Here is a 25,949-nt window from a genome sequence, read left to right as displayed (position 1 = left end):
AAGAAACCAGCCCTCTTCCCCCCAGTCTAGTTGGCGTTTCCTGAAAAAACGGTCTTTTTTTCAGGCATGTCTGTGTGCTTTTCAATACTGCGGACTATTGGAAGGACTCCTGCAGCCCGATTAAGTGTAATGCAGTGTAAGAAAAATAGGAAGGAGGGGAGAAACCCTCAGAAAGGCAATCGAAGTGAAAAATCTATCAGCGGTGTGGTGGCTCCGGCAGAGCCAGGAGTCCTGTTCTGAACACGCTCCGACTTCCCAGTCATTTGCTCTGCCGGACACTCTGGGGAACCCAGCACAGCGAACTACAATTTCTAGTAAATATATCCCAGGGACACAATTAGTTTTTCAGCTGGGGGCATGATAAATTGGTCATGCATAATTCAAGGCCAGAGCAGGCTGGAGTATAAACTGCTCCGTGGCAGCTTCCAGCTCCCTGACAGAGGAATGCAAATGGGCTCCCGGCGCAGGGGCTGCCGGACCCGGCCAACGCTGCCGGCTTCATCTCGCCGCCCGCCTGCTCCCGGGTCCACCTACGTGCATGGCAACGACCATTTCAGCCTTTCCTTCCTTGCATCTGTCGGCGATTTTAATTTCACAGCAATGTATCCATCACTGTCCCATGGCCTTTGGGGACTGAACGTACATTGTTATCACAACAAATACTGCTCTCTGCTCGCTCTACTCTGCTTTTTCCATACACAGACACAAGAGAATGGTTTTGGCGTAGAAAAAGGCTGAGGGACTGTGTGGTCCATTGTTAGCATTAGGTGGCCTGGGGCAAGTAATTTCAAATCTGCCTCAGTGTTCCCATCTACACAATGGAGATAATTCCAACCATGCAACTGCAAGGTTAGCAAGACGCACTCCGTCTGGGGTCTGATAAAGGTCTGAGGATACACAGCCCAGGTAAAGCAAGAGCCACAAGTTCTTTGAGCTTATTTTAGGCATTTAAATAAATGCAACTACCTGTTCAAAGTGATCATGTAGGAGAACAAGAGAACTTGCTGCTTCGCAGAAGTTAGCTTAGCGATGAATGAAACGAAACCTCCACAGAAACTTTGGGAGTCCTTTAAAACGATGTCCTCGGGTTTCTCAGAGCATGACCTACAGCCTCCCGGCCAGGGCGGGATACACAGTGTACATGCTGGAAAAATCTGCTAGAAAAATCATTACAAGTAGTCCCACCGCAAGTGAAATTCGTATTTGCGGTCTCAGATAGAGCCATGTAACTGAAGGCTCGTAGCTCTGTTCCACCCGCCGCAGCTTTGCTCTCTTACCAAATTCTGAAACCACTTCTCTGGATGCATTGCCATTTTCTGCTCTTCAGGAACAGAACAGGCATTTTAAGTCCAGTCTGTGGGAAATATTCTTAAGTAGTACGGCTGAGGCGGAGCGGGGGTATTAATAAAGGAAAATTTTGTTTCATTTTGGCAGTGTATCTACAGATACAGCAGCTCTTTAATTTCATGGTCAGTTCCACATACCCAAATAGGTGACTTTGGTTTCTGCCTAGTAGTTAGTGGAAAATAATCCAGGTTTGTCTGTTAGTTTTAATAGGAATACTATTTTTTTTCTCCCTGAGCATGACTCTCTTGTATAGAGCTGGGTGTTCATAGAACAAGACCAAATAAAATCCAATCAGAGGTACATGGGGTACAAATCTAGGGAACAGAGATATTAGCCTTGGCAAGACTGAACATTCTCATCAACTTATTTAAGTGACACAATTCTGCCAATACTCAAAGTTACACCATCATGAAGTCCAGGAAAGAAACCAAACTTTTTAACACAGTAGCACTATGATTAATTTAAACAAGTTCCCGTGTTGCACTTTCCTGCATTAGGCAGCACTAAGGTGTCTCAAAAACCCGTAAGCGTGGCTTTCTTCTACCCTCTTGCCATCAGCACAGAGAAAGACAAACAATGCATGAGAGTATTTTGATACTTGCATTTGCATACATCAAATACCTGAACTGCTGGAGCAATCTCCTCAACATAAAATGTCAATAGCCCCCCCTACGCCAATCACAGATTGCATTCTTCAGTTTTACAGCTTCTGGAACATCACAACCCATGCTCAAGAAGAGGGAGGTGTCCCTAAGAAACTCTCTCTTAATGCCTGAAATCCAGTCTCTTCCAACAATTCTTCCTCCTCCTTTCACTCTTTTGATCTCTCCTCAGACTTGTCTATGTGGGGCTAATTCATTGGTTTAAGATATGATTGTATAAAACCAGGTAAAATCCCTTACCTTCTTTTGAATTTTTTTTTTTTTTTTTTTTTTTTTAAATTTAAGCTTAAACATTTATTTCTTAACCAAAAGGTTAGGACCCTTTTGGCAAGACTGCTGCAGAGGAAATCTCAATGCTCCATTCACTCCGTTCCTTTTCTGAGAGGGCAGATGCCCTCTGCCATCTTCTTGTAACAGATGCTCTCCGAGCTATATGTGTCCCTTGTTACCATACAACTTGCCACCTTATGACAGCCTTTACGGAGAGGGTCAGAAACCAAACGTAGATGAACATTTCACTAGAACAAATTTTCTTTTCCTAAGCTGGTGTGCACTCATGTGTGTGCACGCAAATAATTATCTGCAAAAACGTTACACGAGTAAGTAGGCCAGCCCGAATTTCCCTTTGGACTAGATCAACTGAATTAGTGCTTCAAAAACAAGCCGCACGTTTAACTAAACTTGCACAGTTTTATATGATTCAGCAAGTCTGTCTTGTGGGGACACCTTCACCCTAGCAAGTGATCCTGCAATGACAAAATATTGAGCACCATGTTTACAGGGCTGTCTTAGAGGCGTGTGGGTGACGGCGCTCCTGACACCCAGACGTTTATTTGCAGGATTGAATCCGAAGTCTGTATTTTGGTCCCAGCAGTTTTTTCGGTCACGTAGAATATGAAGCTCCGATGTCTGTCAGCAGGCTGTGGAATAGCTGGTGGGTGTGACGGCAACAATTTCACCAACAACTACAAGTGATGCCAAGCTAAATTGTGGGCTGGAGCGTAAGCCATTACAGAGCAGGAGCTGAAGGTGAACTAAAGGACCAAATCACTGCACTCCTAGCAAGAATTACATTTCCTCCAAGCCACCAAGTCCCTTCCTCTCCCAATTAAACAAAAAAAATACATATAAACCTTTAAAAATTTAAGTAGAGTTGCAAAGGTCATCTCTGTTCACATCAGCCCACAGGGATTACATTAAAAAAACTTGCCATGAACAAAATTTTGTTGCTTAGTGAAAACAGCAGGGATAAAATAGTACTAATGAGGATTATTATTTTTATGCACATTGGTAGGCTTTTTATCTTCACACATGAATGTCTTCTCCATTAAAATAAAATTCCCTGACACACACAGTGCACTAATTGTTGTCCCAGCTATAAGGGCTATCTGCCTTACAGCAATTCCACTTGTGGAAAAAATCTGGTCAGGTTTTTGTTGGTTGTTTTTTTTTTAAATTTTTATTTTAGCATATGTTAAAACGTTTATCTGAAAGAGATAACAGGACTAATTAAAAAATGCCTCTGTGCACTGCACTTTTGAATTATAAGGTTTTGTGGTTCCTGGCACACCCTTCACAATTTGGTTGAAATGCACAGCCACTTTCAAAAAAGATTTCTAGCATGGTACAAATTTGTTTAATTTAATTGTATACAAGACCAGGTGTGTTTGTGTATTTTGGTATGCAGTTATATTGCTCGTAGGCTTAAGTACAGGAACAGCCAGAACACCCAAGTCAATACACAACCGTGAACATCGCAAAACACCAGAAGACTGTTACAAAAAAGTCACAAGGGGAATCACATCAAGAATAGAAAATTATGGATGGCCGTGTGTAAAAACCATTGGTCTGAACTTCCCAGCGATAATTCCTAGGTGCAAAGTGAAAAGTCGGTTAAAATCCACTATCAAAAACACAACCATGAATTATCAGTGTCAGGAAAGCGATGTGAAGGCTTCACAAATCATCCATTTAAGGAAAAAAATCAGCCTGTCCTTATCCACACAGGGAAAAAGGATGAAAAACACTGAAGTACCAAGTGATCTTGCTACATAGCCTGAAGGCCAACAAGCGCTGGCTCTGCTGGACCAAGGCTGATGAGGCAACAGTGGCCTGAAGGGCCCTCTGTGCAGAACTCGCTGCTGCTAACCATTACGCTCGAGAGTCTGTCAAGCCTCATCTCCCAGATGCTCTCAGCTGGCGAGGTGAAAACGAGCAAGGAGGAAGCTCCAAGATGCCACAGCAAAACAACAGTCCTCTGGGATAACCAACGCAGAAGGCTCTCCATAAATACAGCTACACCTTTACACCGGTAGCCCTGTGCGCGCACACACAGAGCTACGGGATGGTGACGTGCGGAGAAGCAATACCTGTGTAACCACCATCCTGCAGACCAATCTCTGCATTTTATTTACACAGCTCATATCTACAACACACCGTAAGCGGAGCCTCCCAGGCATTTACAAGGCTAGAAAATTAAAACCGCAGTTTGGTCAGAAATATTAAAAAGCCTTGGTGGTTCCACGAAGCCAACAGCCCCCGGTGGAGGCCGAACCAGCAATTCCTTCCTGGGTTTCCATTGGAAAAAGATTAGAAACACATTAGATATAATATACCCATATGCTTTGTTTTGCTTGCTTTTTGTTTCGCCTTTTCTTAAAAGGAGAGCGAGATAGAAACTTCCCCTCCAGAATATTAAAAGTAACAAATTTTAAAAAATTATTAACAAACACTAACCTCAGATCATTAGCCAACCTGGCAACAGACCAGAGAAAATTTATAGCCGACGTGCAACATCAGCTTTCATCCAGAAATGCTAATTTCAGTAAAATGAATAGTGTGTGGGCTTTTCATACTGCTTTGCATTTGGCTCCTCACAGCCCTGTTTAAAGCCTGGGAACCGGCCATATAGTTAAACTGCACAGATGTTCAACAATCTGTACTTGTGTTAATTACCCTAATGTGAGCAGAAACTCAACAGATCCCTGCTAATGAAGGAGAAAGTTTTCCAGTGTGACTACCGTATGTTTCATTGTCATTGTATTACCAAGCTTCTCCCCCTCCTTCCTCTGCCCCCCCAGCTCCTATTCTCTCCAGCTCCTTTGCATTCACATCACCCTCCTACCTCAGCATGCATGAATTGGACCAACTAATGACTGTGTATTCGCAACATGGCAGACACCATTAGGCTGATCGGAGGTGCGGCTGCTGAATTTTAACAGGCAATTTTAAACAAGGTAAGAAAAAACAGATTCATCATGCTCCTGATTCTCTCATCCCCACCCATCTGCCATACTTCTGCCCTTGCCATAGCTCAAAAACACTCGCAAAGTGCAAATACACTTCCCCCTCTATAAAACCCAGCAACGTACGAAGCAATGCAAATAGATGTTGCCGGGCAATTACTGGAGATGGAAGGCGGGTGCATCCCAGAGGACAGACTGAGGAGAGGGCTAAGGAAAGGCTGGAGCGGGTCCCAGGGAGGGAGCACGCTGCTCCCCTGGGCTGCATCTGACCCTGGCTGCTGCTCCTGATGGAGAAGGGCGAGCGGCCGAGTTCCACTCTGGGAACCACAAGCTGTACGTTTGGCTGCGACAGGAGGCAAGACGGGGCTCTGAAAGGCACGATAGGAAAGAACAAGGCAGTGCTCAAGTGATCAGTGCTGCCAGCTGCAATGAACCGACACTGCCACACAACTTAACCTGGCATTAAAACATACTCGACCTCCAAAGAGCTGCTTCTCCCACCGAGGGTCTCGCTTTCTCTCCCAGCACCTCTCTGCCTGCTCCCCGTTGCCAATCATCGCCCCAGTCACTGCTCCCAAAGCCATCTGCTGGGCCAGCAGAAGGCAGAGGGGGCCGGTAAGGGCAACTGACTCTCACCCCGTTAAGCCCCGGGTGACCCCTAAATGATATCAGCCCTGGCCTAAGCCAGAGTTCACATCTCCCAGGTGCCACCACATCACGGTCAGGCCAGTCTTCACCAGCAAATTGTATTACAATGACCCTCATGGGAACAAACATACTGGCCGTGCTCGACTTGACTGGCAGACCCTCCCCGACGGAGGGAGGGGGGGAAGCAGCCAACTTAGCTCATTTATTGCATCCATCCCACTCGCTCAGCCTCCTTTGTCATCCACAGAGCCACAACTTGCAGACCCAGAGATGGAGTAGGGACGGCCGACGCGGGGAACCACACGTTCCACCCACACAATCCCACAGCCCCCACTCAGGACAGGGCACCCGCAATAGCTTGAGCTCCCCTTCAAAAACCTTCTTCTTTGTGACTTGAGAAGAGACGGGGGCGAAACGTCACACAAGAAGGTGGGGAGGGGATCTGGCATGACCCAGAAAGAGTTGAGAATTATTTAGAGAGCACTTGGCTCTTTTCTCCTACCTCTTCATCATTAGTACTGGAAGCAACACAGCTGTCTAATGGCAACTTCAGGCACCCATGGGCCAGCGAAGCGACATTTTCCACACTTAAATAACACTGAGCTGATTTAATTACTGCACTTAATAGTAACAAAAGATGTCTCAATTTAATCTTCAAACAGCCCTCCAAGATCAAAACACAGCTGGCTGGATAACAAGATGGCCTAGGCCAGCAAACAAGTAGGTCCAATTTGTTGAAGAGCTGCATCCACTCCTCGGTATGAAAGGCCAAGGAACACTTGTGTGTCGAACGAATCAAAGACAGCAGCACTCCCATCGCCCCCCTCCCTCCCCGCCCGACTTCTGCTATACAGAAAAAAAAAAAATAATAAAAAGGCAGCTGATTCACAGGTAAAGAAATGCAACATGATAAAAGAACAAATTATGATGTTTGGGAGAGAAAGAAAAGAAGTAAGAACCAAGATTTAACAGGTTTTGTTTTTCTAATCCTTCAAGATGATTAGGAATGAATGAATCAGATTAAAATCACATGGGGACAAAGGAAGGTCTCTAACTCTTTTGTTTTTCTTTCCATACTGGACAGAAGGAGACAGCTCATTAAGGAAAGCTCTCAAGACACAGCTACAGTGAGGAACAACCAACCTTTTTTTTTTTTTTTTTTAAAAAAAAAAAGTGTCTGTTAGCTGTGTTTGGGCAAGAAAAAGTTGGGAAAAATTGAACCATTTACTTCTAATTTTTTCTAACTGTCCATACTGTGTTGTGACTGTTACTTTTTGCAAACTATTTTGAGAAACGTCCCTCTCTCGAGCAGCTTTCAACACACATTCCCCCTGACACGATGGTTGGGTCTCTCCAGGCACTTTCAAGGAATTAAAAATTCCTTAAAAAAGCACTTTAAAAGGTTTTGCACATTCCATTACAGCTAAACATGGAAAAGTTATAGCCAATCTTTCAGCCACTGCAACATTTCTGCGATCCCCTGAGTGGCAGAGAAGCCTAAATAAATCTTGTGTGTTGTACACAGGACACAGCTTTCCAACTCCCTCTTCCAACTACTGATAGTAACATGAGTGGCACACAGCCCACTTTTTTGATTAAGTTCTACTAGTATTAATTAGAAACAAGTTCGCTAGAAATCAGTTTGTTGAGATTTGTGGAATTACTTTGGATTGACAACAGTCTGTGGGATATTGATGCTGAAAGCTTAGAAGGCTTTTTCCTAAGTCATCTCTCTTGATAGAGAAAAGACAATAAGGTAATTTAAGTATTCCAATTTTCCTGGAGACCTGGATCATGTTTTTTTGGGATTATGGTTTATTTGGGTTTTGTTTTTCATTATATACAGAGCTTACTCCATCAATAGCAGGTCTTAAACAACAGATGATGTGATTGGCCACTGCACCATCAATTTGGAAGACTGAGGACAAACAGGAATTTGCTACAACTCTGGTGACTCTCCTCTCCCTGGACTGTGACACGATAGGGGAATATGATGTCCATGTTTACAATGACCAGGGTCAGGCAATCCATGGTTTGCTCAAACACCCTGGCAGGCATGAGACATCTCATCAGAGAACCATTGAGTCACTCAAGTGGAAGGAACTCTGAGAGGTCATCTGGCTCAACCTCCTGCTCAAACAGGGCTAACTTCAGGGGTAACCCTTTCAAGCAGGTTCCAAAGGGCCTTGGTTAGCTGAATCTGCAGAAAAATTTTGGATTAACTCCCTCACTGCTCATTTAAGACCTGTACTTTAAAAAATACATTATTTTGCAATAAATTGGTGTTTCAATTTTACAATACAGCATTCATACTGATCTGTGCTCAAGCTCAGAGGACAAACCTTCATACTTCAAACTAGCTGGCTGCAGACATCTGGATGCCAACAGGGAATAAAAGTTCCCATCTCTCTGCTCAAACTGTTTCATTTAAGCAGGGTTGAACGCCAGCTTAAAACCACTTTCCCAATCAGTTTAAGTTCTGGATCAGTAACGAGATCTTCAGGAGGCACCTGTCGCTGAAGCTCAAGCAAGTGCCTGTTTCCAGTATGCTTGTTTGTTTAAGTAAGTGACAAAGATGGGGGGACCAAAAGCAATTCCCTTCACTAGAATTCACAAGTGCAACCAACTAGAAAATCTCCCGCCTGCTTGTGAGGAGGGAGTCAGACTTTCTCAAAGCCTGAAAGACGGCTCTGCTCAATGCCCGGCACTACGTACAAAGCGCCAAGCGTGAAATCCTGACCCACTGCAGTCAGCGGCAAAATTCCCACAGATTTCCTCAGGGCCAGGATGTTCAAACCTGTTTAGACAATCCATAAACCATCATTTCAAGGGCACACCTTTGCAGGAGATTCCCAAGGGCCTTTTGAGTTTTGACTTAAATGCCTGGATTATTTTTACAATTCCAGTTATGAGTTCTTTGTTCGCAGGGAGTTAAGCAATACAAAGAACACAGCGAGAGAACAATGGAGGTATTACCATACATGATTTGTCTTTAAAAAAATTCTCTTTCCTTTCATGAAGTTATAGATCCAATTTCAGTCTTTATTATCACTTTGCCGTGTGAGAAAGTGGTTCTTAATTTTAATAAAGGAAAGGAGCTTCATATTTCAACAAAAGCTAAAATGCTTCCTGTGATACAGGAGGTGGAAAGCTCTTCTGCTAACAGCTACAGCAGGCCAGATTTGGGGAGGGAAAGGGAAATAAGCCATTCACACTGAGTAAATAAATCTTGTCTAGGACATACCTAACGGTGGGCAGTAGCCCAAAGACATCTTGTCCAAAGAGATCATTTCTGCCCCCTCCATTTTAAGGGAAATTAAAAGCTTGCTCTGCCAATCACATATTAACATTTCATTACCACCAAACTCGGAGTCCGAGCAAGTCTACTTACTACCTACTCCAGTCCATGGTGCACCACTGGACTAATAAAAATCTTTCCACCACATTAACTGATCTGGAGAAAGAACCACATACATAGCTTCAGAACTTTTTGGTAAGATTTCAAAGTAATTTTCTCCCTCAAATCTACTTTGCCCTTAAAAAGGAGTCTATGGTACATTTAAGCAGATTCTCACCCAAAACTTAACTGTATTCTATTTCACGTGAAGAATGACAAGTTTAACACAATCCACAAACTAGAAGTGCCCCCAATTCACACAGGCTTGTGCAGTTTACCTTTGAAAAAATAATACTAGAGGCCCACCACTCCCATTTCATGCTACTATATACATTTTAAAATGGAAATGCTAGTTGTATTTGGTCTGCTGAAGCTTCAGATCTGTTCCAGTTTGAAATGCGTTATGGAAATTCCTTCCCTCCCCCCCGAAGATAACCAACAGCCCTATTATTTTACAGCCTTTCCCATTAGACTCTGTTTACACTAGCGCTGGGGCCTTAATAGCAAAATCCATCCTTAAACATGGTTCTCACTGGCAAGAAGTAAACATAGTTTTGTACAATTATTTTTAATATTGTTCCATCTCTGTCCATTCTGGCAAAGGAAATGAAGTTAGTTGTAACCCCAGTACCAAGAATCTGGCTTCAACATGGACCACGTGGCAAGTGAGATAAAGATTTGATGCAACAAACATTAAGTAGCCAATCTGCTTCTGTGTAGTACCTCCTGTGCTGCCCCTCAGCCCTGCACCCCAGGCAGGGCAGAGCGGGGAAGCCCCTTTTTGTTCTGTATGAACAAAGGCAAAATGAGAGAAAGCAGTTCACACAGCACAGCACTCTAATATCGTTACCTTTTTAAAAAAAAAAAAAAAAAGCGCTGAAAAACATTGAGTTTTACAGAGTGAAATATCATCTCTTCTGGTCAAGAACTCAACAGGCTCCTTTCAGCCATGTGCAATCTCTCCTTCTGCTTCTCAGCCTTGGAACATACAATACAACAGAACTTAAGACGACCCAACTTGGGCTGCAGCTACATGGTCATCTAAACAGACTCTGTACAGTGCTGATATTCTCATTTTTCACTCAGAAAATCTCAGGCACAGGCAGGTGAGTTGCCTCACGCAGCACGGCGGTGCCCAGGGCACCACAGAGCAGAGGTCTCCTGCCCTGGATGCCCCAGCCACCGGGACACACTACCTGGGCATTTCCCAGGTCGCCAGAGGTACAATAAGGCATTTATCGCACGTGGGATCCATTGTTACTTCTTCTATACTCTGAATCTCAGCACAAGGGAAAAAAAGTAACCCTAGGAAACTGGGAGCTACGTATGGAAGACATTTCTACTGAAATAGGAGTAACAAGAAAATCAGCAAGACGCCTCATGACAAATTTCAAGCCAGATTCAAAGAGAGAAATGGAGAAACCAAAGCAGTAGAAGCAACCAGCATTTGTATCTTCCAATGCCCTTGCCTACAATTCCCAGCAAAGGGATTCAGCTGTGATGAACAGGGCTGCAAGATACAGAGGCGAGATACAGTGTTTTTATGATTCTTTTCAGGTAGTTGAGTAAGAAATCCCTGCCCTTCTCTCTCCTCAGGCCATTCATCTTTTGCAGGTGATGGAAAGCCGCTCTCCCAGCAGGTGGTCCTGCTCTCCCAGACCTTAACACTTAATTGCCACAAATCAATTCCAACCTGGATGTTCAGGCTGCTGCTACCCGGGCCCCCTTTCCACCCCTTTCTCTTTACACTGATGGCAGCCCAGCATCCTCTCATGTAACTAAATCACCTTTTGGATATACCACCAAGGAAACCCAAAGATGCAGCCCCCGAGGCTGCTGGCTGCGGCCAGCTCCACGAGTCGATAATACGCAAGAAGACCAGCCTGAAAAAAAAAAAGTCAAGTCTGTGTCTCTGTGCGTGCGCGCACGTGTGCACACACACATGCCTCCTATTTTATTTTTTTGTTCAACTGGAATTAATCAGCAACGATAAACACTGTTTGTCTCCCGAAAGCAGCAGTGGGGGGATGAAATATGCCTCTTAAGCTTATCAGCTTCAGCGCCACTGAAGAGAAAGCTGGCTTCTAAGCCCAGGGATAATGGGCTGTCCTTTCAGGAAGGTATCAGAGGTCTCAGGAGAGGGAGCCAGCACAATGGTGTGACCTTCAGCTAATAAAGCCCACCCTAGAGTCCACAGAAGCTTGGGGAATATTGACAAAAGTTCATATTTACAACAGTCTGGACTCTTTCCAGATACCATTACCAGTTTAGAGAGCTGCAGCCTCGGTACGTACACTCACACAGGCTTTTATTCTGCCTCCTCCTTTCTTTCTTTGTTCCCATGCTGGCAAAAAAAAAATTAGTCAGAAAGTGGCAATTCTTCTGCTAACAAGGCCCCACCAGCATCTTTTTTAATGAAGAGAGTTATTTAAAATTTCAATTTCAACCTCAGCACTATCCTCAACTTGAAGGAGATTCAAGGCCTCTTGCAAGGATTCTCAGTGCGTCATCATGCTCATCAGGAAGAAAGCATATGTGTTTTTGTGGAAAATCTGCTGACGTATTTATAATTCTTTAAACAAAGAGGCAGCCAACATATTGTAAAATGAGAAGATTTTTTTTTGGGGGGTGGGGGGGTGGGGGGTGTATTTTTTTTAAATAGGCACTGGCAATCACCACAGCCCCACTCAGAAATACAAACCCAAAGCTTTTTCAGGCAGAAACTGATCCCCCCCAAGTCTGCACTGTGGTTAGCAAAATGACGTTTAGACCATAACTAGAGTGCATAGGCATGACTGGAATACAAATAATAAATAATATTTTTAAAACTGTTCATACAGTGAAAAAAGCCAATTTCAAAACATAAAAACTGTTTGAAGCAAAAGTTTTATTTTTCTGCCTCCTAAAGTAGTTCCAAAACAAATATATAAAAATAAAGGTTCAGAGGAAATCTGTTTTCAAGGGTAATTTCACTGAAATCAATATTAAATCTCAAAACATTTAATGGAAATAACATCTTCAGTGACAGAACTGTTTTGACTGCACTTTTTCATCCAGCCATGCCAGTCTGCCATTTTTATTTATCTGCCTCATAATTCATCTTAGCCATCCTGAAAATAATCTTGCTGAGGATCAAAAGGGATCCAAAAAACTGCAGTAAGTTAGAACTTCTCTCAATAACACCTTCTAAAAGGTGCCTCTGTATCTTGGCGGTCTCATTTACCACGCCGGTATTTAGCAGGCAGGAAGGCGGCTAAACAGACCTCTACGAAGACCACAAATTTCTTGCTTTTGCAGCCTTTGCTTTCCAGCGAAGAACCTGTTTCCACCCACGGCTACAGTTACATCAGCTGCACAGGTTCACCAGTAGTTTTCCAATTTCCTAGAGTTTTGGCCCAAACATGCATTTTATCTGTTCTCCTTATCCCACCCAGCCATAGTCACTGTCAGGAGAGCTCAGGTGATTGATTACAGCCTGCCTGAATTCAAAGCAGTCAAATTAGACACTAATGTTGTGCTTAATGCGCTCGCACAAACAAGGTCATTGGTTGCATCAGGACTAATAGGAGATGACACACACTGGGACTGCACGGCCCAGGGGACTGGTAACAGGATGAAAAGTCTTCAGTTTACAGCCACTAGTTCAAAATCAAGGCTGACCCTACAGACGCCCCATCCCTGTACGGACTCAGCAACCTGCCCGAGACCCACTCACAGCACAAATCCAGGGCAGGAGCACTTGGTCCTCCATGGCCTCAGCACAGAGGCACCGTGATTACCTCGACTGCAGCCAAATTTTCATCACTGTCAAGATTTAACTACCCTCTATCCTTCCTCTCAAACGTTGCTCCAAATTACCTTTGTCCTCCCTCTAGAGGTGGGCTAACAAAATCAATAAGCGGTACTAAATTTAGGAGGTGGTGTAAAATACCAGAAAAGAAACATAAAGAGTCCTAGGAAGTCCATAGTGCCATCAGAAAGATGAAATCACATTCATCTTAGAAAAATATCAACTAATTCATCTGTGGGGAAATAGCATAGAACCATGATACTCCACAAGAAAGAGAAAGCTGGAAAAGTGAAAAGTATTGAGTTCCTCTAGTGGGAACCTGTAGCTCTGCTTGGAAAGCTAGAGCCCAGCAGGGCAAAATACCCGGCAAAATACCGTGAGGCAAAATACCTCAGCCAAGCTGAGGGCATGTGGATGGAGAGAAGACCACTGCAGCAAAGTAAAACACAATTTTCTGTAGGAGAAGGTGCTACAAATGATAACATGAAATACTCTGAACTGGTTTCCAAGACCATCTCTCTATTCACTGTTTCAAGGATGTGAGGTTATGTCTCCTGGCTGCCACCAAGGCCCTAGCTAAGTGCTTTTCATTGGCTAACCTTGAAAATAAAGTTGTTTTATTTATAATAACATCAAGTTCCTATTGAGAAGCTCCAGCAACAACTGTGTCTGGTTGTAATTTTATACCTGTTTTCCATGGCAGAACCCCCTGGCTCTCAGGAAACCACGGGCTATTAACTGTATCCCAGAGAAACAGGCAGATCCAGAACACATTCTACCGCGGTGGATGGGCAGCTGCTCCCAACTGCTGCCCTCTTCACTTCCAAACCCCAAACACTCAGAAAGTCTTGCTTTCAGGGTAAGATTTTAATAATGAATATTGGAGATAAAAGGTTGAAAAAACAAGCTGTGTCCTGAGGAAGTGTGAATAATCCCACCTGTGGCTGTCCCAGGCACGCTCTCCTCCACCCTGCCTTTGAGCATTAAAGTGAGAAACCTAAATGACCTGGTCATGTTGTTGCATGACACTGCGCAAGACTTTGTCTTCCTTGAGCCGAGACATAAAAAGAATTCAGGGTTTGGAACTGAAAAGAATTAAGACTTAATATCAGCCAAGACGGCAACTAGATCTCAGAAGCCTGTTTCCCTCTGAATTTCTCCTTGCTGCTGTGACGTGCTCACACTGAAAATTTTCCCTTGAGCAACTGCCTGACTAAAATACAGCCCACCCTTACCATAAAGCCCTTTGTTAAAACATCTTTGCCATAAAGCTGCAAAACCTTGGCTCCCAAGTACATTAAATCCTTATAAACCTGCCTTCATTTTAACCGCGCAGTATTTCAAGACACAAAGCGCTTCTTCCCAGAGATAGCACTTTAATGAGGAAAGGGGCAAAATATATAAACCAAACCTCATTATAGCATAATTTCTAGGAGACAAGCACGCTGTTATAAAAAGAAGCCATGGCAATTGCATTTCACATGGCTTGAAGATTTAATACTTTTAAAGAGCCCCTACTATTTTCAGCCATTGGTGTTGTTTTGTTTTGAACATAACAGTAAGCAACCAGAATTATGGGTCCACTGTCAGCTATATATTTTATATTCCGTAAATTGTTGCAAATGGTGGATTCAGCTCTACTGCATGATCACAAAATATGATGTGGATTGGACAGTAAGGGACCAACTACAAGTTACTGTGTATACTTTTACCTTTAAACCTCTGCATTCTTAAAGGTTGTTGCTTTAAACACGATGATGTAACACAGACATGGTAAGTTACCCAAACCAGATCCAATTCATACTGGATTGAAAGCACTTATAATAATACAGCTTGTTCACATGTTAACAATGAAGTCGAAGAAACCCACCAAAAAACACACTACAAAAAAATCCAGGGTACTGGCAGACAAATTAAAGTGATGGATATAACACCTGTCAGACAAACCAGGGTAACTGGCATATCAAAGGGGCTGCAATTGGTTTCCAAAAATGAGAATACTAATTTAAAAAAAAAAAAAAAAAAAAAAGGAATTCAGTTGCTTTTACAAAATGTCAAATGGGACAACCAACCCCAGCAAACTAGAGAAATGTTACTGGAAAAAACTGCAAAGAACAAACTATCTATTAAAGAAGCATCTGAATTACATTGGTCTGGAAGACTTTTAAACCTAATCTAATAAAAAAGCTATTATTGATTACTGTTCTTCCACCTAGTCTTCCAGCTGTAACTTCTGAAATGAAAGCTTAGCAATGATTAGGTATTTACTACAACCAGTAGAGAAAAACAGTGAAAAAAAGATAAGCGTAAAGGTCACCAGAGAGATTAACATACTTCTTTTTTGGGGGGAGAGGGAAACAAAGCAAACAAAAAAACCAACCCCAAACCCTGAAAATAACCCCACCCCAAACCCAACAACAGCAGGAGGAACGCACTTCACGGCAGCTTTGACTTGAAGCACATGGAACACTGACTGATGGATACTGAAAGTGAAGACACCAGTGGAAAATTAAACCCAACCAAGCACCAAAACTGGGACAGGACTTCTTTTTTGTTTCTTGGTACTATTTTAGAAAATTATGCAAGAAGGGTCAGAATTTCAGCAAATGATCATTTTAGCTACTGTCACAGATCTGGGTCAACAGCAGGGTAAAAAGCTGACATGTAAGTGATGCCTATAACCTGGTTTGGGTAAGCATTTCCTCTTATCTCTCTGTTGTAGCTCATAATGAATGAGATTCTGGACTGAAGGGTGCTTGTTCTCCCTGACTGCCACAAGGTTCAACACTCACCGTTGAACGGCTGTGGTGATGGAGTAGCACTTCTGATTGCAGTTCTCAGAGAGGACATCTGAAGAGAACATAATACACCAACCCTTTTTCTAAATACAAAATCAATAGCCTTGCCCTTGGGTCCTGTTTTTGAGGTACTTTCACAATTGTCATTTCTACTGATGTGACTCTTCTTTCCACGCTTACAGGAAAAGGGTAACAGGTTCCTCCCTCACCATCCTCTCTCCCTTATAATTCACAAGAGGCTTTTCCAGCTCTTATCAACTTTGCCAAAGGAGAAGACAGCAAGCTGGACAAGCCTGAGTCAGCATGTCAGCACACAAATTCTCACAGGATGTCTGCAATTAAGGTAACCCAGCCTAGCACATGCCTTCCCTGACTCAACTTTAACATTTTTCTGCTTGGCTGTGCAACTAAACCTCAAGGAAGAAGATAACTGCAAGCAAGCGCACGTACTGCTTTTGTTTTACAACCTTCCCATTTCCTGCCTCAATAACAGAGGGTTTGGGGGTACTAGAAACAAGAAGCCTTATCACAAACGTGTCATGAGACCCTGAGCTAACAGGTTAGCTGACATGGAACTGTTAACAGCGAATTGGCTTGGAGACAGTGGGGGGGGGGGGGGGGAAAAAAAGGAAAAAAAAAAAAAAAAAGAGGGAGACAGACTGAGAGAGACAGAGACAGCAACCAATTCAGCTGCAAGAAATCAAGCTAAATCAGTCCCAAGTGCCCATGTTGGAGAGACTTGATCTCATACCTTGCTTGTTATCAAGGCACTCCTGATACGAGTCAGCTCCAGTTCCGTTGCGGTCTACAGACAAAACAAAAAGTTTCATTCATATCAAACATAAATATTAGAAACTTCTCAAATGGCAGCCTTGCTGGAGCAACATGTTACGTGCAAATAGCGCTAGTTCTTTAGGAGGCCATGCTGCTTCGCTGTCATAAACTGTGACTTGTCATGAACAAGCTGCAATAAAGCGACACCGACCCGCTATGAGAGATTTCTGTTTGTCCTGGGCAGTTGGTGCAGGCGCTTTCCTCCCAACCTGTCCCCACGCTGTGCGGGCACACAGGAGGGATCACATCTGAGCTGCTCTGAATAAGTTCCTTAAGTACACAGAAGATGGAATGCTTGGGGTTAAATCTATCATTACACTGTCCTCTGTAAGCCCTGTGAAACCACTGGTTTAAACCAGCAGATCCTGAACTATGGTCTGGAATAGACTTCTCTGTGGCTCGTGGTGCTGCTACGTTGTATTAAAGACAATTGAAAATACAAGAACATACTTTCCAAATATTACTCTTGTACAGAAGCACTGTTACTGTAGTTACCGCTAGGGTTATTTGATCCAACAGCAAGAGAGAAGTTGGTCTATGCCATGAAAACAGGGGAGAAGCTGAGACTCCTGCACTCGCGTGTGCTCCACGCGAGGAAGAAGCCAGACAGGTCCCAAATACGGGTATGGTCACACAAGTGGCATTTCACAGCCAGCATGGGTATCACCTGACAGAACCCTTCATCTGCGTTAGAGGTTCAAATAGATCACATCGGCTGTGTGTAAAAATGGATTAAGCTGTAGGTTAGCAGAATCAGGTTACAGCATGGCTTGGACCTCAGAAGCGAACCAAAGAATGTTCCAGCATGGCTTCTCCTCCTGCTTCACAATCCAGTTCAACCACAAAGAAAAAAGGCTGGATGGTCCTTGAGAAAAAATACGAAATACATCTGTAAATCCTGGATAAAGTAATGCTCTTTCAGCAGCTTACATGCACCTTACATACTGTGCTAAGCATGAGGAATAAAGCAGCTGAGCCCACGTGATAGGTGTTTGCACACACTAAGGGTCCTCAAAAAGTGAATGTTTTGTACATCACATATAAAGGAATGCACATGGTGCTAAAATCAGTCTTGTGTTAACTACCGAAGCACTCGACCAGGTCACCCATGGCACGGAATTCCTACCACACCAACTCTAGCGGAGGAGCTGTCTCCAGTGCCGCTGGAATAGTTCTATAGGGATGGTGACCACTACTAATAAAAAAGCCACCACTGTGCACTGGGAGTCAGCACCCCATTAGGCTGAACTGGGCGGACAAGCTATTCAGTATTAGTATTTCAGTCTCACCACCAAAAGAAACAGCACAATAGCAATGGATTAATTTCTTTCTAAGGACGCTCATCAGGGCCAAAAGATAGAAATACTGCTCACAACAGAAGAGAGACAGACACTGCCAAGGAGCCTCCCACCCAGGCACCTCCAAAAAGTGACTGGCCCGAGTACGATCACTTTCTGGCATTTCTCACATGTGGCAAATGCATTCCCACACAAATCGCCCCTCCACCTTCATTCAGCCAACAGCTGGTGATGGCTCCTCAAATGCAGGAAGAGATCCAGATCAGAGTTAGAAGGCTTTACATTCAGCAATAGCATTTAATGAACAAAGAAGCAAAAATTGGAGTTGCCCCACCATTTGTGTTGTGTAAATCCCAGATAATAGATCTTCTCCCTAATCCTAATGAGGCCTTCCTATTAAAATCTTTATTAGCTTTCAGCTCTGCAGATTGCCCAAAGGCTCATCAGTTTCCCTATCTCTCAGTACCAAGATCTGCTTTAACTTTTACAAATAGCTCTAAGATATTTCTCAGCTTATCAGCATTGCCAAGCAGCCTGTCTTATCATTACTATTGCAGATAAAATAAATGAGCTCAGGATGATATGAATAATGGCATTTTCTGTAGGCTGGTTTCCCATTACGTTTTCAACAGATTTTAGATTTAAACTTCAGCACAAAAGAAAAAATAAAAAAGCAGCGGAGGGGGAAGGGTGTTTTTTTTTTTTTTCCTCTTCCCATTTACCTTCACTGTCTCAGAGCGCAGGCTACGTTTTTAAGCTCACCTGATGTGAGCTGGTAATTAATTTTGAAAGGGAGCAGAGAAACACCTCAGCTCTGCTTTCTCTAAAGACCAAAAGCACAGTTACTTCTGGGATGTTTTTTCAGCTGCATTTGTTGGAGAGAGGCGAGGGCTAAATTGCACTCTGCCTAATGAAGCCATCTTCATTAGTTTGCTCCTTTCCCTAGCAGCCTAGGAATACCGCTCAGATTGGGAATTGAAATCATGAAAAGCAACCGCACTGCATTTGAATGAAAAGCCGAGGCTGTGGAGGTCTCGGGGCTGCGGCGCAGAGCAGGTTCCGGAGCCCTTCGTGGGAGAGGAGGATGCCGAGAGAGGACATGGCTCTCCCTCGTCGTGACAGGGAGCAGGGAGGTCACGTCCCGGCAACCATTTTCTGCCCGGTCCCCGCAGCAATCACTACAGGGTTAAACTCTTTCCCGCTCCCCGAATTCCGAGCCCTGCCACTGTATCAAGGTTATCTATTATTGGCAGTGACAGGTGAAAATTAATCTCCTAATTATTTCTTGCTGCGTAATCTGCACTGAAGAAGTAACATAAAAGGATTACAGTACACCCTCTACGGAAGGCTTTGCTCGAGAGCCAATCATCCAGGGAGATAGAAGGTATGTGGTAAAGAGATATTTCTGACAGATTTCCAACCATTTTGAAGGCAGACTATATTATAACTTTACAGCCAACAGCTTTGGAATCAGGATCTACTTGCAGGTATCTTAATAGATTAAATGCTTTTTATTGTTGATTATTCCATGGGAAAACCCGCAAGATTTATACCTATTATGTCCCCAATTCTCCTTTGGTACAGCAGTTACTGCAGAAACAGCATCCACGTACAGATGTTTCTTACCCCCCACAGAAACATTATGGCAAACATCGTACCCAGCTTGCTTTAACTCAATATTAAAAATCCTGTAGCTACCTTCCATGGCAATTTCCCTGTAACGTTTTTCCACAAGAACATAAGCTAGACAGAGTACTTTCAAAATTAAAAATATGTATTTTTTAAAAACCTCATTTTGTAAGCAAGCTAGAAATATCTTTGGTAACAGCATAAACAGCCACCTTGAAATGCTGTCTTTGTGTAAACTCTTCTCCTACCACCCACCAGAAAGTAAGGTTTATTTTTATATTAAAGATGACACATTTTATTTACCCTTAACCCTTTCAGTGCAGCCATATGAGGTACAAATGGATGTTATTTTTCTGTATGTCAACAGCACCATCCTAGTTCAAGTTTACAAGAATCAATGCTCACAGGTTGCCACTCTCACCATGTGAAATGGCATTAACTACCTTGAGAGACACTAAACCGTGCCACTGAGATGGTCAGCGCAGGGGACACTGTCTGTAACACGCCAGCAGGGAGAGGGTGGCGAGGAAGACTGCCACCCCAGCGCCACCATCTGCAACCAAGTCCCTCCACCACTATCAGCTACCTACATTTTCAGTTTCCTTGATGGTGTCCCTTTCTACAGGGTGCAGAAACGTCACTAATTCCTTTATGCAAACTCTCAGTGCTTAAATCCAGCATCACTTTCTGCCTTTTTGGAAAGCCAAGCCCTGCCACAAACTTTGGAAGCGACACACTGGTCAGCAGTGAGCAGCGACCACACTGGTTTGCGTTTCCAGCGACCAGGATCTCACAACTGGGCCACCGCGAGGTGAATCAGAACAGGTAACCGACACCAAACCCAGACACCAAATAAAACCATCAAGACGACACTAAAATTGGAACTGTCCACACCTCACCAACTGCAATGCGCCCCGGCAGCCACACGGTGGCACACAAAATACTACAAAATATTATCAATGAAAGGCTGAAATAGGGGCCTGGACTTCAAAACAGCCATTGCACCTTTAACTTCCTAAAAATAGTGATAGCCGTGCAAACCTGCCTCGATTACCAGAGCCACCATCAGGGGTCACTGCGTCTCCTTGGCTGCCGGAATCCGCAGGGACAAAAGCTGGGCAAGCCAGTCGAAAAATTACTAGAATCACCAGCACTCAGATTTTAAATGAGCAACTCAAATTAGGCAAATTCCCCAGCAGTGACAGAGGTGTTAAGATTGTTCCCCTTCTCCCTCTACTGGCTTTGACACCTCCGAGCCCGTGCGCGGGCACCACTCGGCGTTCTCTTCCCGGGGGCTCACTGCTCGCTCCGGACTCCCAGCAGGAAAACCCCGCAGGGCAGGTGTGTAGAAATAAATTATTTTCCTATCTTAAGGCAACTGCTACTAAAAAAAAATAAGGCTGTATTTAAATCAATTTTAACAAGTGCTTTCTTCTCCATCTGAAAGTCAGCTCCTAGGTGATCCTGAGAATATTATAAAGACTCTGAAAACATGTATCCAGCTCCCAAGTTTTACTGAACCCACATCACCACAGATAAGCATTTCCATATATTTCATTTTCACCAGCATGAGGATAAGGTGATTCACGTTTACACCATTAAGGCTAGAGAATTTCTCTTCCTTAGGACTATTTTCAGTAGACAAACAGAAATAATTTAACGAAGCCTAGAACCGAACACAAGCCTTTAATGGTTTAAATAAGCAAGGAAATTATTCACTAGCATCTCCCATTTTGTGGACGTTTTAATCTTACGGTTACCTAATTTCTTACATAGTAGTTATGAGAACAAAAGAAACGTGTATAGAGAAAAAGCACCCACTTGCTAACGTATCAGTACTACTTTTAACAAGCTTATTTTTCCGTAATATATTTTGCTTATGGAAATCTGAAGAATAAAGTTCCTATCCATAGGCATTTTCCCCAAATGCTCCATCACCAACCTCATTATGCGATAGAGGAATTCTCCCAAGGGATATTATGTAATGGCAATCCCTCCCTCCTCTCCCCAAGGAGTATATTTCTCATTACAGCTCCTAGTAATTGATCAGTCTAGGAAATCATTTCGGGTAAAACCATATGTTTCTTTACCTAGTTCAGAATTTCCATCTTTATTCAGAAGAATAAAAGACTGCAAGAAACCCTAACGTTTCCATTTCTGATGCAGAATGCCAATCTTTGCTCAAACATGCTATTAAGCAAGGAGCAACACATTCTTGTACCTGCCTGACTTCAGATCTTGTAAATTCATAAAGTCATTAAAATTATCCAGCTTACATTTCCTATTCTGATGATACAAATAATTTTACTTCACTGAATCTTCTGTAGTGGCTTGAAAAAGACTGCTTTATATTCATATATATCCAGACTCCACAATCCCTAGCTATTATGGGTCACTCAACACAAGGTTGCTGGGAGCCAAGGGGGGTGAGGGGGGAAAAAAAGGAAAGAAAAAAAAGATTTAAGAAGATTTAAGGCAGAAAATGACATACACATCTGTGCTTCCCAAAAGTACAGTACAGCACCGACTGGCTCACTCAAAAATGCAGCCCTTTTTGCTGCCACTTTTGTCAACATATCACCCTTAAACATCTTCACAGTTTTTAGTCTAAAAAGCAACAACAGCAAACACTAACATTTGCACCCATTACTTAAAGTTAACACTTCAAATCGCAACATTCTTGCAAAATCAGAGCAAAATAAATATCAACTCCTGCTAAATGTCAGTAGTTTATCACTGGAATTTGAAGCACACTCCAGTCCCTTTTTTAACTGAAAAATACCAAAGCTACTCGTGACCCTGCCATTTGATTTAGCCAGCACAGGCCACAGGGTCCAACAGATGACTGCATGTCCCCATAGAATAACATCGGGATATATTTTGCTCCTTCGTTTGTTTATGAGAACAGACTGCCCCTCTCCGATAAACAAGGCTTAAGGTTTCACTCAGAATAACCCACCTTCCAAATCAAATCAAATAAAAAATAAATAAATCACTCTATATGAGTGAAAACTCGGCATCCAACTAAATAAAAGACTGCCTTCCTTGCTGTATAGCATTAATCTCTCAAAAAGCAAATCAGGCAGCCTGAACTAGTGCCGTTTGGCTCTAGCACAGGGCAGTTTTAGGGAACCGTTGTCAGCAAAGAAGAAAATTCTTGAAGAGAGCATTAGAAGTCTGCCACTTGTAGGAAGTTAATGCTGTGTGTATAAATCAAGCAGCTCGTCCTTGTAAGTCCGCGTGTGGAGAAAATCGGATTTATACATAAACATAAACCTCTGAAGTAAATTCTGATCAGGGATGACCAGAGATTTAACCCTCTAGAAAGAGGAATGGGAAGATTCTGTTTTCCTGTAATACCCTAGTAGCCTTTTCCAGTTAAAGAAGGATTTCTTTCAAGAATTGATAACGAAGTAAATAATTACAGTTTCTGCAGCACAGGGAGACCGGTTAAGGACGATCTCCAAGACCCAAAGCAATCATTCAGAACAGAAACTTACATAACAAGAAATTATCTTTGTTATAAAATTAGGTTAAAAGGGCCTCGGATACTGTAATGTTACAAAAAATCAGGACATGCCTTGAGAAGATTAGCTAGCAAGCAGCCTCCTGAGATAAATGCGCAAGTTCAAGAAGATTTTACAAGCCTAAAAAACAGTTTAAATTCCAGAGAGACGTACAAGCCTTTGCCATTTAAAAAGGTCCTTCTTCCCTTCTCTCTGCCCTCGCCTTATTCCTGAGCTCTTTTCCCAAACCATCTTTAGTTAACCACTGACCTGGAAATCTTACTTCCCCTCCCCCCCTCCCCTTTTCAAATTTGTCACTTTTAAACACACAAGGTTTAATTTCTTAATTGGATTAAATTTTTCTTCCACGCTAAGCAGAGAGGCGCAGCAGCAGACGCGGGGACAAGGACAACGCCTGGGCAGCCCACCCGCGACCCGGGTTTCAGCGTGGCCACCGCAATCTGCCCGGCTCGGGGAGGCGGCCGGTTTCTTTCCCTAAAAGCACACGGAAAAAAAAAATAAAAAAAATCCAGGAGGACCATTTTAAAATTTTTCTTTGTGAGAAGAGGGGCTCTGGCCGGCATCGAAGGGGTTAAGCGCCGGCTACAGATTTTTAAGTTTGTTACCGTTTTTAATAGCCAGCAACCCCAGACAAATCCCACCCTCAGCCGGCGCCCGAAAACACCCCGAAAGAGCCGAATCGCGGTATTCCGCGGCAGGGGAGCACCGACGCCCCGACAAACCGCCCTTCGGCCGGGTCGCGCCGCCACGGTCCCCCGCGGGTGGGAGCAGCCCGGGCTCACCGGCGCGGCTCCCCCGGCCCGAGGGCCGCCTGGGAAGGAGGGGGAGATCGCCCGGCCCCGCTCTCTGCTGCCCGATGAAGGCAGCGATTCAGTATTTATTATTTCCTCCCCCCCCTCCTAGAAGTGCGGGTGGGAAGAGGGATGCGGTCGCACTGGAGGAATGTGCGAAATGGGGTTAAAAAAAAAAAAAGGCAGCTCGGAAGCACATCGCATCCCGGCAGCTCCTCGCTGCTACGTCTCTTTTTAATTTTTATTTTATTTAAACACGCCCAGTCCCCCGTCCCCCCCCAAAAAAAACCCCAACCCTCTCCATGAATCCGTACGGAGAGCCCCCCGGTTCGCCTGCGGCGACGGGTAACGACCGATTCCAGCCTCCCCGCTGCATCTCGACCCGCCCGGAGCGAGGGGCGCGACCGCCCCCCGAAAAGAGACCGGGGCTGGGGGAAGAAGAGGGAGCAGCAAACGGCGCGGCCGGAAAAATCAAACCACCTCGTCGGCTGAAAGAGACACACACACAACACAAAAAAAAAAAAGAAGAAACACACAAAAAAACCGCACGCACACAACCATCGCACCGGGCGGAAAACGCGGCGATTTCCTTCTCCCGTCTGACCGCAAAGCCGCCGAGCCCCCGGCTGAAAGACGCGTCCCCCCGCCGAGGAGCGGGGGCCGGGAGGGGGGACCGAAGCCCCCCGGGGGAGGTGGGGGTGTCCCTGCCCGCCCCGCCGTACTTACCGCGCGGCGCGCAGACCATGGCGAGCCCCGCCGGCGAGCCGGGTCCCCCCCGGACGATCCAGCGGAGCGGAGCCGCTCGGGGCCCCCCCGCCCGGCGGTGCCCCGGGGGTCCCGCCGGCCCCCGCCGCCCGCTCCTTCTCCTTTGCTCTTTCGGGAGGTGCGGGCAGCGCGTCTCTTCTCCTTTCTTTTTTTTTTTTTTTTCTCTCCCTTTTCCCCCCTTATTTGGGTTTGTTGTTCGGTTGGTTTTTTTTCTCCCCCCCCCCCCCCTGGCCGAAGCCGGGGCTCAAAGTTCGCGGCCCCCCCGCCCGCTCAGCCGCCGCGCAGTCGGCGCTTACGGGTCCATCACCCGCGGGGCCGCGGCGGGGCGAAAAGCACGCGAGGGGACGAAGAGCCCAGGGACACACCAAAAAAGAAAAAAAGACAAAAACCCAAAAGGCAAAAAACAGCGAAAAGAAGCGACCCAGGCGGCTCCGGCCGGCATCCGCGGAGGGAGCGGGGGAAAGGCTCAGCCCCGCAGGCAGCCCCAGCCCGGCTCCATCCAGGGGCTGCCCCCGGCGGCCGATTTCTTTCTCTCTTTCTTTTTGTGGTTCACGCCTCGGTAGCCATTATTCCCAAACATGGACGAGGAGGAGCCGCGCCGCAGCCCGCTCCGCTCCGCTCCGCGCCGCCGGTGCCGCTCCTCGGACGCTCCGCGGCGCGACTGCTCCGCTCCGCGCCGCCGCCGCCCCCCGCCCCGCGCCCGCCCGCCGCCAGGCCAGACCAATCCAGCCACGAGACGGCGAGCCCCGCCGCCCCGACACCGCCGCGCCCGCGCCGCTCGCGCGCGCCCGCCACGCCACGCCCCGCCCCGCCCCACCGGGGAGGCAGCGGGCGCGCGCCCCGGGTGCGCGCGTGCGAAGGGGGCGCGTGCGGGTGTGTGTCAGTGCGTGCGTGTGTGTGTGTGTGTGGAGGGGTGTGTGTGAGTTTGTGTGTGTGTGCATGTGGGGGGGGCGTGTGCGGGGGTGTGGGTGTGTGTGGAGGGGTGTGTGTGTGAGTGTGCGTGTGTGTCTGTGTGTGCGGTGTGTGCGTGTGTCAGTGTGTGCATGTGTGTGTGGGGCGTGTGCGGGGGTGTGTGTGTGTGTGGAGGGGTGTGTGTGTCAGTGTGCATGGGGGGGGGGCGTGTGACAGTGTGTGTGCACATGAGCGGGCGTGGGGGGTGCGTATGCATGATCCCTGTGCGCACACCCGCCTCCCCATGCATGGTCTGGGTGTGCACTG

At 45.2% G+C, this 25,949-nt stretch overlaps 1 protein-coding gene across 1 annotated transcript in view; it reads right to left on the bottom strand.

Moving 5' to 3' along the window:
* FBRSL1 (fibrosin like 1) overlaps nucleotides 1-25,949 on the bottom strand; it is a 541,510-nt gene that overhangs the window by 80,922 nt on the left and 434,639 nt on the right. Inside the window, exon 7 of the mRNA XM_074159755.1 lies at nucleotides 16,639-16,692. Within this exon, the coding sequence (XP_074015856.1) occupies nucleotides 16,639-16,692 (54 nt within the window). The remainder of the gene's footprint in view (nucleotides 1-16,638; nucleotides 16,693-25,949) is intronic.

The sequence above is a fragment of the Numenius arquata genome, chromosome 16 (genome assembly GCF_964106895.1).
Source record: "Numenius arquata chromosome 16, bNumArq3.hap1.1, whole genome shotgun sequence".
In the NCBI taxonomy this organism is placed as follows: Eukaryota; Metazoa; Chordata; class Aves; order Charadriiformes; family Scolopacidae; genus Numenius; species Numenius arquata.
The sequence above is the reverse complement of the archived record's forward strand: the minus strand, read 5'-3'. Positions and strand labels throughout refer to the sequence as shown.